Raw genomic sequence first — 13,249 nt, forward strand, 5'->3', positions numbered from 1 at the left:
CAGCAAAACACCCACAGAACATGATTCTGGCAAGCTTCTTCCTTTTTCCTCAAAACATAACAATGGTCATTATGGCCAAACAGTTCAATTTTAGTTTTGTCAGATCACAGGATATATCTCCAAAAAATAATGCCTTTTTGACTCTGTGCATTTGCAAACATTAATCTGGCAGTTTCTTTAGGAGCAATGGATTCTTCCTGGCAGAATGCCCTTTCATCCCATGTCATACAGTACTCATTTCACTGTGGATAATGACATACTGTTACCTGCTTCAGCAAACATCTTTGCAAGGTCTTTTGCTTTGTTCTTGGGTTGGTTTGCACATTTTGGACCAAAGCAGATTAATCTCTGGGACACAGAACCTGTCTCCATACTGAGCGGTATGATGGCTGTACATCTTCTTTTTATTTGAACAATGTACCTTCATGTATCTGTAAATTTTACTCAAGGACGAACCAAACTTGTGCAAATCCACAATTCTCTTCCTGGTATGTTGGCTGATTTCTTTACACGTTACCATGATGTTACATAAAGAAGCAATTTGTTTCAACTGTGCCTTAAAATACATCCACAGGTGTGTCTCTGATTATCTCAGAGTATGCCAATAAACTAATTAGAAGCTTTCAAATACATGAAATAGTCATATGTACTGTCCCAAATTGTTTAAAGGCATAGTAATCTTGTGTATAACAAGTGTATATACACTTTTGACTTTGCAGAAAGTAAAAAAAATAGCCTTAAAAATGATCTCTCTCTTTAATTTCAGAGAAATGTGAGAAAAAATGCATGTGTGTCAATCCATAGGTCTTCAAAAGGAGTTGAAAATTTCTAATGTGTAGGTGCAATTAATTGTTGTAGGAACAAGCTTGAAATTATTAAAGGGGTATTCTCATCTAAGCACTGATATTCAGTTTTATTAATCTGCCATTTATATACATTTCTTTAATTAGATGGTATTAACATTTTTTTACCTGTGTGAAGATAATTTCTCATAAATGTAGTCATATGGTCCCTTAGAAACAAGACTGTGTCCCTGGATATGACCACCTCTGTAGGAGAGGTTGCACAAAGAAACATAAAGTTTCTGAAAGTATATGAAATGTCCAGGAGTTACTGCATGTCCCGCAGCCGTCCTGTGGTACTGATCGATGAAGCCAGGTGGTCAGACAGGACTCACTAGCGCATGTGTGGCCACTGCTGCCAAAATCTGAGGTGGTTGTATCCAAGGAAGCTATCTCATTTCTAAGGGACAACATGGCAACATTTATGAGAAATTATCTTCACACAGGAACATTTTTTAAATTAACATCCAATTGAAGAAATGTTTACATATGGCAAAGGAATTAAATGTGAATGCCCAGGTGGGAATACCCCTTTAAGGTTACAAACTGATGAAGCAATGCAGAGATTTATCTATATAAATAGATGAATATCTCTATATTGCTTAAACAGTTTGTGATCTATTTCTGCACCACTGTTATTGGTTTGGGAGGTATTTTGGAATAACGAAGATGGAAGATCATCAATAGTGGAAATGTTTTAACATTACATGCACTTTAGATATGTGTCTAATGCCTACACCTGGAAATATTAAAGACAGCATTCATTACAGCTAATGAAAAAAGTTCCAATATTTTAGATAGGGCTTGTGAGATAAGCAGTTAAAGTTAATCTACTGAAAGCGTTTATTTCTGCTAATTATGTTACTGCTACATTAGTAATTATGTTATGCTATGCTAATTATTATTTTATCGTTCGAATAATCAACACAGTCATATGGATATTACGGAAAATACCTGGAGCTGAGTTGGATGGCTGAGATTCTGGAATTCCATGAATTGGATAAATCCATCGGATACCTGAAATGCTTCCATCCTCTGTCTTTGAAATGCTGTTTAAAACATTTTGATATATTTAATTCAGAAATAGATAATATTCTAGTGTATGATTCATAAAAATGTAGTAATATTAACATTTTACCAGTTTTGTAATTTGTTGGTAGGTCAAGAATTTTATAATTGCTAAACTTTATTTGGTGGATAAAGTTATCGTAGATTATAATACACCAACTCAATGTCAAGGTCATCAACTAGGTAAATGAGTAAAAAAAATAAAGGTGGGGGATAAAAATAAAAAAGTAGATAACCCTTCAAATGTTGCCTCTTCAAATCACTGCCCTGCCTCCTTGTACTTAGAGACCGTCTGCTAATATTCAACTACAGACATATAAAGCTCTATGTACAGAAGGGAAATATTGTGTTACATTCACGACATGTGACCAGCGTGACATAATTTCAGGTACTTTTGCCTTCTAAGAATAGCAAACTGTACACCATGTATGTGATTACATGAGATCACAGCAGCCTCCATTGAGGATGGAGAAGAGTAGAAGTCCATCGAGACTGCTGTGACTTCATGTGGTCAGATATATGCACATTATTAAGAGCCTAAAGTACCTAGGATGATGTCACTCTGGTTACATGACATAAACTGTGACCAATAATGAGGCATAAGGCATGGGGAGAATTAGATGGGAGGGGCTGGCCAAGCAGGACACCGCTCCTCTGATGGCAGCTAATATAAGATAAAAGGTGATTTATGTGAATGTAAGCGAAACTATTTTTAGCTAAAAGAAGGGTGTCAGTAAGGGAATACAGTTCTATAGGAACCTGTCACTAGCTGTATATGTGCAAATGTGGTTCCCTTTAAAGGACATCTACCATCATATTACCTGTAAGTAATTTATTCATGGTAATCATAGCATTCCCTCTGACTTTCTGCTATAATTTCACACAGCAAGAAAATTGCAGAGGGAAAGCCGGTGATGTCACTGACACTGGGAACCATGAAAAAATCGACAGAGCCAGGAGGTGCTCAGCATATTTTTGAAAGCAGGTAATTTGATGATAGATGTTCTTTAAGTACTATTGGTACAGAGATACAATTTATTTATTATTAATAGTAAACAAATAGGATAAAACATTAAAAATTTAGAAATATAAGGAAAAATGTATTAGGATATAAGTAATGATCCCATGGTATATATTCATCAGCAATTATACACAGAATATTTCAGTGATGCTTATGGAGTACTGTGTGTATTAATTTTTATAAAAGGTTGTCAGTTTAATAGGGACTTAATAAGAATGCAACATTTCATGTGACATATGTCTACATTTTCATGCTTCAGATGTGTTATCCTCTCTATCCCGGTATAAAATTCCAAATCAATGTAATCCCAGGAGTAGTTTAGCTAGCTGCAAAGCAGGTCTTAACTCACATTTTTTAGTTTTATTAAATTTTCCTGTAGGAAATACAGCATATTTAAGGAAAAAGTCAACTGCTTACTTCTACTTTCATTAATGAATTTATAGTAATGTTCTGTTTTGATTTGTCATTGCTTGTTTTATTGCCAGAACTCACCTTTTTAATTCGGTACTTAAATCTTCAAAATTCCCATGTTCCCAATTGCTTCCGTTTGCTTTCACCATATTGACAACTACCAAGGCATCATACAGTTTCATAGTATCTGGTGCAAAAAGAACCGGGATATCCACCTTCTCTTTGGCAGCTAAGGGAATACCTAGATATAGTTCATACCAAGTTAATATTATACATACATTCAGAAAAGTGCATACAATATACAGACATGATGACATGATATTATACTTATTAAATAAGTAATATTTTGAATACAGTGAATAAGGGTTTTCACAAAAAACATTTATCACCTATGCATATACATATGATTTTTGAGGGTACAACTCTAACTGATCAACACAATAAGCACACCAACCCCCGCACTTTGGCTTATAGAGGTACATGAGAAAGGTCATCAATGTTGTTTCCAGGAGTTCCCTTCAACTACATTAACACATATATATATCTTTTTTTATGAATATTGTTTTGCACATTAAACCCTTATCACTGACACTAGTTTTCAGCTCAATGACCAGACTCGATTTTTCAAATCTGACGTGTGTCACGATAATTGGATATAACTTCAGAACGCTTTAACATATCCAGGTGATTTTGAGACTGTTTTCTCGTGACACATTGTACTTCATGTTAGTTACAAAATTTAAGTGATAAGTTTTGCGTTTCGTTCTGGAAAAAAAGTGAAAATTTGGCAAAAGTTTGTAAAAATTCTTCATTTTTCCAAGTTTGAAATGTTCTGCTTTCCAGACAGGAAGTAAAACTACCCAAAAAGCTTGATAATTAACATTAATGGAATGTCTGCTTCATGTTGAAATGATATTTTATATGTCCTCTCATTTTTCTAGGATGTTATGAGGCGCAGAACTTTAGGTGCCATTTTTCTCATTTTCATGAAAATTGCCAAAACTCACATTTTAAGGGACAACTCAGCCTCCAAGTGACTTTGAAAGGCCTAAATAATAGTAAAACCATATATATTACCCCACTATAGAAACGTCACTCCTCATTGTGTGTAAAACAACTTCTATTAAGTCTATTAACCCTTTAAGTGTTTCACATGGGTTAAAACAATATGGACCTGCGATTTAGAAACTTTCAAATTTTTTTGGGAAAATACATTCATTTAGGCCAAAACTGACAGTTTCAGAATAGATTAAATGATGAAACGCTCTGCAACATTTGATTCTCAATTCCTCCCGATTGTAGCGATACCCCATATGTGGTGGTGTCCTGCTGTATGGGCGCACGGCCGGGCATAGGATGAATGGAGGCGCCCTTCACAGAAGATTTGTATTGTCACATTGTACGACCTATAAATTTTTTTTTTTGGTAATGTGAACATATGAGGCTTATTATTTACGGGATGAGATACAATGTATAAATAATTCATTTTGGGAGTCTAAAGCTTATTCATGAGATTGTATTAACTATTTCAAGCGGGACACAAACAAAATCATTAATTTTTATTTGGGATTTTAGCATTTTTTTCCCTCCGTTTACCGTAATGTAAAAATAATATTTTATCTTTATTCTCTGGTTCACTACGACTGCGGTGATACCTCATTTATATAGTTTTTCTCATCTTTGCTCAATTTTCCTGAGAAAAACCAATATTGGAGAAAATCGCATTGTTTTTACTATTGACAACTTTTTATTGCCGTAACTTCTGTATTTTTCTGTTGTCAGATCTGGTTGAGGGCTTATTTTTTTGCACGTTCTTTTCGTTACGTTCTTTACGTTCTTTTCAGTCGTATCATATTAGGGAATGTAACTTTTTTTGATCACTTTTTAGAACATTTTTAGTGATGGTGTTTGATGAAAAATTGTATATTACGGGAAGTTTTTTGAGTTTTTTTTTTACGGCGTTCACCGAGTGGGTTCAATATTGATTTAGATTTATTGTACAGATTGATATGGACGCGGTGATACCAAATATGTACGTGTTTTTGTGTTTTATATACTCTATTTGCATTTTATGTGTAACTGGGGAGATTATGGGACTTTTATTTTATTTATTTATTTAATTATATTCTAAAATGACTAAATCTTTTTTCATTAACTTTTTTACATTTTCTACTTCTTGGCTTGAACAAGCGATCCTCCGATCGCTTGTTCAAGCCCTTACACTGCAATACACTTGTATTGCAGTGTATAGTGTAAGTAACTGAGCATGCTGAGCATGCTCAGTTACATACAGCCAGGTCCTACCAGGAGGCTGAACCCGCACAGAGAGGATTCTGTCTTGTCTTCTTTTTTAATCTTAATTGAATTTTCTGTATCCTAAATTGCACTTGTGCCTGTTAGTCTAACCTTGACACTGACCAGTGTAAAGGAAAAAAAAATTGCAGAGTGGGTTATCCTGCTTCTTACTGCCAAGTTTATCACCTGAGACCTTTGCACACTTTTTTGCCACTTTTCAAAAGTTGCAGATGCCCAATACAAGTGACTTTAGTCTAAACAGCTGGACTCCTTAGATAAGTAAAGCAAATCCACCCGAAAACTGTTCACCATGAGTTGTGGAGAAGATATGGAAATGTTGCAGAAAAATGTGCAAATTCACAACTGCTCAAAAATCAGAGACTTTTTCATACTAAGTAAAATAAAAATAAATCTTGCCTTGGAGTCAGTTCTAACCCCTTACCATATAGGTCAACAGATTGACTGTAGATACAGAATATAACACCCCATGCAGAGCCCTGGTCTATTATATAAATCATTAATAAACTAGAGCTGATCATGATGGGGGTTGTTCATACTACATTAAAGTTATATTGGAGCTGCAGAAATTGAAAAAATATATAACGTAATTCTAAATGCACTACTAATTTGCTTCAACTTAGTAATTTTCCATCTACAGTGTGCAACGGCCACACGCCAACCCCCCGGCCCAAACTCACCTCTCTCCGACGCTCCTGCTTCCCATCCCCGATCACTTTTTTTTTAAATGGCAAAAAAGTGCCATTTTTGACTTTGGGCGCGATTTTCCGTTACGGGGTTAAACGCAGTGAAAAACCATTATCATAGCACATGGTAATGAATGGGTTAACCCGAAGTAGCTTCGGGTCTTCGTGAGACCAGAAGATACCATGTTGACGGATCGCCGCTCCCCGATGATGTCACGGGGAGCGACGATCCACGGAAAGATGGCAGCACCGATAGCGGGTGTTACCGGTAAGCCTTTGCTGCAATATGCAGCAAAGACTTACCGGCTATGGAGAGGGCTCGGCCCACGAACCCTCTCCATGTACCGGGACCCGACGTATGACGTACTATTATGTCACATGTCGGTAAGGAATGACCTGGGGGCACCCTGCCACAGCAAGACCATTTGGCCTTGAGGCGGGCTCTGGTGAAGACCAGGTTCCCCTTAGACTCCGGTCCCGGGTGTCGGCTAGAACCATCTTCGTCTCCCGCAGTGGTCCAGAGGTTTCACTGGTTCACAGACTCCTCCATACGGACTCTTCCTACAGAGACTCTAGTTCTTTTGTCTGTGTACTATTACACAGTGTTGTATAAATTCCTACAGTCAATATAATCGCAGGAAATCTTTATGGTTTTGCAATATAAAGGTATCAATCCCATAATCTGTAATAAAAGCAGGGTTCCCAATGAGAAATCAGTCCCCCATAAGAGCAGCCCATGCTCCTTTCTCTATCCTTTAAACTGCTACAGCTGTGAGAAACAGAAAGTAGTCATAAGCTTGGTATGGAAAGCCTTCCCAGAGGTTTGACCTTCTGGAAGGTTTCAAATCTACTGCATGGATGATGTTCTTTCTATTTTTTATTGACCATGGAGTCTATATAAGAATTTTAAAAAGCTGTAGCAAAAATGTATTCTTTCCAGGGTTGCTATGAGCAAAACTCAAAAATGGAAGCCAACCCCACAAGTTAATCTTGACTACAAAATAGGTCAGTAGAGAATACAAGTTTTCCTTCATTGAATCATTACACTCTTGTTTAGTTGAAAATCGAAGCTATTTAAATCTCTGGACCACTGCAACTGGGTTAATGTCAGTTACTGCTGAAATAGTAATAAGGCATAGGGACTGTCACTCCTCCTCTATTCACTATCTCTAACCATTCTGAAAGTAGCTGTATCTGCCCTGCAGCAGTGAAGTGGGTGTGAATCCTCTTTATGTGCCCTTAAGTTGAGTCTTATTTAGTCAGCCCACACTTCCCATAATGCCTTGTGTTTTCTCATTAAATAAGTTAGTAGTAAATCCAGTGAGATCCCTACAAATAAATCCACTGAACACTGCCTATTGCACATACAGGGTGCATATAGTGACTTGCCTGGAAGCTTCAATCACATAAAGGAACATGGAGAATAAAATAAATAGTTAAAAACAGCTGTGAAATACTTACATAAAGTGTGGAGTGGTGTGTGAACAGTAATATTTAATAACTTCTCTGCTTTGCAGAACGTTTCCAGAGAACAGAAATGGAGGAGTGTTCGATAGAGGAATGTATGATACCACTTGAGATGCAGAGAGATACAGAGAAACTTTTGCAGAATGCCAAACTGGGAACAAGGGACTGATAGGAAACAGGGGAGACATTTACCTAACTATTCTGTGTAGAAGACTTTTGCTTTCACATAGCAGTACACATGTAGATACTCAGGGAGGTCATAAATTGAGAAGGATAGCAAAGAAATTGCAGGATATAGGCAATCAACATAATAGTAAAGTTGTTGTACTATTGATTTGTGGAAATAATATTAGAGTTACTCTTTAAGCTTTTCAATGCAGTCAAAAAGGAATGCTAAATGTATACAAAAAACACAAGCAAACCTCTGACCTGTGGGTCAAGGATACAAGCATGTATAGTATGCATAATGTATAGATGCAGGTTGGCAGTGCTAATGCACATGTATTTAACCTCACAAGAATTCATCTTTTACAGACACAGATATGTGTTAATATGGTACATAGAATGTTGTCTTCTTGACCACCCTGTGATGGAAGGGCTTAAGTCCCTTTAATACCATGGGTGCCATAGCAGCTGTTATGGCCGATATCTCTTTCACTGCCAATGATATTTTATTGCTATGAATCTATATTTTTCAGTTTCATTTTCATAAATATTTATAATTTTGTTGTCAGACTGTGTTAAGAGCATACAATAACAGCTTGATACAATCACATCTTTATAAAGAAAGCTGAGAAATCAACACACTTCTCAAATAGTATATCAGCAGACATTGTTAAAGCCCTCCATCTCATTAATCTTCTCAGATGAGGAAACAGACTGCTGAATATTTCTGACAAAGGGAAAATGAATGTGCCTTTGTTTCAGGTACAATTGGATTTTTAGGCTCGTCTTATGTTTGATCAGGTGTGACAGATAATTACATTTTTATTGTTTAATACTTTTCTTTTTCCTATAATGTACTTATTATAATTAAATGTAAACTCTTTAAAGAGACATAGAGGAATTTTCATAGGAATTATTGCTATATGCTATATTAACCCCTTCACCGCTACTGTCCAGCTATCTACGTCGTATTTGTGCATACCTCTTGCACATTTATAAACATCATGACGGTGACCAGTAATATATAGTATATATGTTTTTAATTTTCAAATTAACTCAAACGGGGATACTGTATTTATGATAGCCCCGCATCTGCATTTTCACGGCCTCTTGATGTATCCAGTGGGGTGCTGTACAGCATTCATTCTAGAAATAAATGCAGCTGGCGACTTTTCACTTGTGATTGTTATGATATGTAAACTTTCCGATAGATATTATTGTTCATTATTATTAAAGATTGTATTATTAAAGAATTGCATAACAGAACTGCAAAAATTGACATGGCGTGCAGGCACCAATCACCCTATGTGGCGAACGGGTTTACTAGAATATGACTGCATTACAACATGCTGTTATACCTGCCTTATTAAGTAACCAAAGGAAGGGGATACATAGAGGTAAGTAATACTGCTAGATTAGGGTTTGTAGTTTGTACACAGTTGGCAGCAGAATATTAAAAAAAAGGATACCGCAAAGTAGGACCAAAAGTGGATCATGTTTTTAGGACTATGCTCCACCACCACAGGTGAAAATTCCTAGTATTTGCTTTCCCTTTGAACACCCTTTGACCGGGCAACTTCTTGTTTGCTAACAATGACATTGGCATGGAGATATCCCTCTTTCCAAAGGTGACAAATCAGCTTCTGCATCACATATGTTAATGAGATTAAGATAATAGGGTAATAATAAGTCAGAATGAAAAGTTACTATAAGAATCTCTCTCCAAGAGCATGTATTCTCAGTAAAGAGTATACAAAAATCCTTAAGCCTCAAGCAAATCCCCAATTGTGCAATATGGGCTGCAACTAGGGGAAAATTTGTGGCCAATATTGCATAGGTGGATATGGGCGGGTGAGTACTGTTCATCCAGCCCATTTCCATGGGAACTGAGTGGAATCTTGGCTCACTAAAAGTGCGGTGAGACACTATGGACACGCACAATGGACTCCTATGGGGCTAATTTATGCAGCTAACACATGGCCCCCATCTACAGTTATGTGCAAGAGGTCTAAGAGGTATGTTGGGCTTGTATATCTCCCTTGAAAACAAAATGATTGGACATGTTGAAATGCAGCAGTAGATCTATTATCCCACAAAGTGCTTTCAACAAAATCAGGAAGTTTGGCCAGGGGTTATCAATATCTTTGTCCACCTAAAATTGGAAAAAGCAAGGAGCTTCACAAACCATTAACGTATTGGGGTTTATTTACTAAGGGTCGCAGATTGCACTTCCTTTGGACTGTTTGTCTGTTTCGGTGATTGCACATCTTGGACAGGTATTTAATAACTGTCTGCGTTGGCATTGTGTTGCACGCAATTTGTTTTTGACTAAGCTGCGGTGGCTTTCATGCAACAGAATTCGGGGAGCGTGCAGTCGGGCAATCTGACTGATTCAGACTGAGCTTGGGATTTAACTTTCAAATTGTGTTGCAAGACAATGCAATTACTTGCACCACAAAGAAGAAAGTGAACTCCGTTGGACCTGAGCGGGGAAGCGACACATACAGGATATCGGGGCACAATTTAGTGAATCACAGCATGGTGCATTCTCGTTGGACAATGCACTTTCGGGGACAGTAAATGTGCCCCATTGTGTATAAGTATGGCACTGATATCTCATAAGTTCAATGCCTCCATTCTAACTTTAAGAAGTTCTGGATAAGCACTAATCATCTTTTGTTTATTTTGCATTCAAAATAAGTATTTGTCTCACCACAGGCCGATGATGAAAAGATTACAAATAGCGAGTCATATGCAAAATTCTCAAGAACCGAAAATTAACATTACCGGAAAAGAAGCCTTTAACTGTGATTTATGCATTTTCCAAAGTTCTGTATAAATCAGACAGTTGTATTTTAGAAAAAGGGAGTTTTCTTGCATCTGCATAAAAAGAAAACCTAATATAATTGATGTCATGTTTTTAGAATTGCACATATTTCTCGCAAGTAAAATGGAAGTATGATCTTATGTTTTCAACACAATGGAATGGAAGAGCACTAATGAGCACTGAAATTATTATTTTCTTCTCAGATTTATACAGCTGCTAACACCTTCTTTAAAACATTTTCAATTTTTAGACATAATTTTGGCTGAATATTCATAACTAGAGATGAGCGAACACTAAAATGCTCGGGTACTCGTTATTCGAGACGAACTTTTCCCGATGCTCGAGTGCTCGTCTCGAATAACGAACCCCATTGAAGTCAATGGGAGACTCGAGCATTTTTCAAGGGGACCAAGGCTCTGCACAGGGAAGCTTGGCCAAACACCTGGGAACCTCAGAAAAGGATGGAAACACCACGGAAATGGACAGGAAACAGCAGGGGCAGCATGCATGGATGCCTCTGAGGCTGCATAATCGCACCATTATGCCAAAATTATGGGCAACAGCATGGCCATGACAGAGTGACAGAATGAAGCTAGATAGCATCTAAAACATCCAATAATTGACCCTGACACTATAGGGGACTTCATGCAGAGGCAGCGGCAGCAGCGGCAGGCTAGAGAGTGGCATGGCGACATACCCTAAATGGACTCAGGCTTCAAACCAATGGGTGGCAGAGAGGAACCAAAGGAGGTGAGCAAGAAGCGCTCAAATAATATCGGTACATGATAAAAGTTTGCCAGTATATTTTGTGGATTACACAGCAGGGTGGCGACAAAGTTAACATGGAAGCCATGAAAACAACCCAAAATTCTGCCTGACACAGCTCGTTTGATAAGGGGACCATGTATGGAGGCAGTGAACTAGTAGTAGATTAAAGGTGCTGCAGTTAAAACTATGTTAGTTGGATCTTGGCATGGAGCTGGCGCTCCGCTGCCAGGCGAGCTTTCGCCAATCCAAGCCCCTGTCTCTAGGCTACTCCCCAAACAGCACTTCTAAGAACCTTTTGTATAAGATCAAGTGTAGTAGCGTTCTTATAAGTTTAGGATATGCCGGGTGAGGGGAATGTAAACAGATGCGCAAGAAGCGCTGAAATAATATCCCTAAATGGTAAAAGTTTGCAAGTATATTTTGGGGATTACACAGCAGGGTGGCGACAAAGTTAACAACTTTGATGTGGAATGCCCTGTAATAGCTCTTGGGCGGTGTGCCTTTTATCGCCTAGGCTCAGCAGTTTCAGCACCGCCTGCTGTCGCTTAGCGACGGCACTGCTGCTGTGCCTAGAGCTACCGACTGATGGCGCCATGCCCACGGATGGTAATTCGGAGGAGGAGGAGGTGGAGGAGGGGTGGGAGGAGGTATAGTAGGCCTTTGAGACCTGGACCGAGGTAGGCCCCGCAATTCTCTGCGTCGGCAGTATATGACCAGCCCCAGGGTCAGACTCGGTCCCAGCCTGCACCAAGTTAAGTGTAGTAGCGTTCTTATAAGTTTGGGATATGGCGGGTGAGGGGAATGTAAACAGATGCGCAAGAAGCGCATGATGCGCATGGAGCTGGCGTTCCGCTGCCAGGCGAGCTTTCGCCAATCCAAGCCCCTGTCTCTAGGCTACTCCCCAAACAGCACTTCTAAGAACCTTTTGTATAAGATCAAGTGTAGTAGCGTTCTTATAAGTTTAGGATATGCCGGGTGAGGGGAATGTAAACAGATGCGCAAGAAGCGCTGAAATAATATCCCTAAATGGTAAAAGTTTGCCAGTATATTTTGGGGATTACACAGCAGGGTGGCGACAAAGTTAACAACTTTGATGTGGAATCCATGAAAACAACCCAAATTTCTGCCTGACACACCTCGTTTGATAAAGGGACGATGTATGGAGGCAGCTATATGGACGACTTTTGGAGGTAGCAATGGAGACAACGTGTGGAGGCTGCTATGGAGACAATTTAATTTGGATAGTGCCTGTATGTGGCAGTCCCAAACATTTTTCAAACCAGAGGAGCAGGTAGGTGGCCCTCCAGTAAAATGGGATAGATTGAGTGCCTGTATGTGGCAGTCCCAAAAATGTTTCAAACCAGAGGAGCAGGTAGGTGGCCCTCCAGTAAAATGGAATAGATTGAGTGCCTGTATGTGGCAGTCCCAAAAATTGTTCAAACCAGAGGAGCAGGTAGGTGGCCCTGCAGTAAAATGGAATAGATTGAGTGCCTGTATGTGGCAGTCCCAAAAATTGTTCAAACCAGAGGAGCAGGTAGGTGGCCCTGCAGTAAAATGGAATAGATTGAGTGCCTGTATGTGGCAGTCCCAAAAATTGTTCAAACCAGAGGAGCAGGTAGGTGGCACTCCATTTTGGAATAGATTGAGTGCCTGTATGTGGCAGTCCCAAAAATTGTTCAAA

At 38.6% G+C, this 13,249-nt stretch overlaps 1 protein-coding gene across 5 annotated transcripts in view; it reads right to left on the reverse strand.

The window, feature by feature from the left end:
• CFAP47 (cilia and flagella associated protein 47) overlaps nt 1–13,249 on the reverse strand; it is a 381,927-nt gene that overhangs the window by 33,365 nt on the left and 335,313 nt on the right. For 4 of the 5 annotated variants that reach the window (XM_072135929.1, XM_072135930.1, XM_072135931.1 and 1 more), the window contains exons 59-60: nt 3,424–3,583; nt 1,797–1,891 (exon numbers count right to left, since the gene is read on the reverse strand). In XM_072135929.1, coding sequence (XP_071992030.1) covers nt 1,797–1,891; nt 3,424–3,583 — 255 coding nt within the window. Of the gene's footprint in view, nt 1–1,796; nt 1,892–3,423; nt 3,584–10,765; nt 10,854–13,249 lie in introns of those variants that run through there. The other variant, XM_072135933.1, reaches the window with a different exon arrangement.

Source organism: Engystomops pustulosus, chromosome 2 (genome assembly GCF_040894005.1).
Source record: "Engystomops pustulosus chromosome 2, aEngPut4.maternal, whole genome shotgun sequence".
Classification (NCBI taxonomy): domain Eukaryota; kingdom Metazoa; phylum Chordata; class Amphibia; order Anura; family Leptodactylidae; genus Engystomops; species Engystomops pustulosus.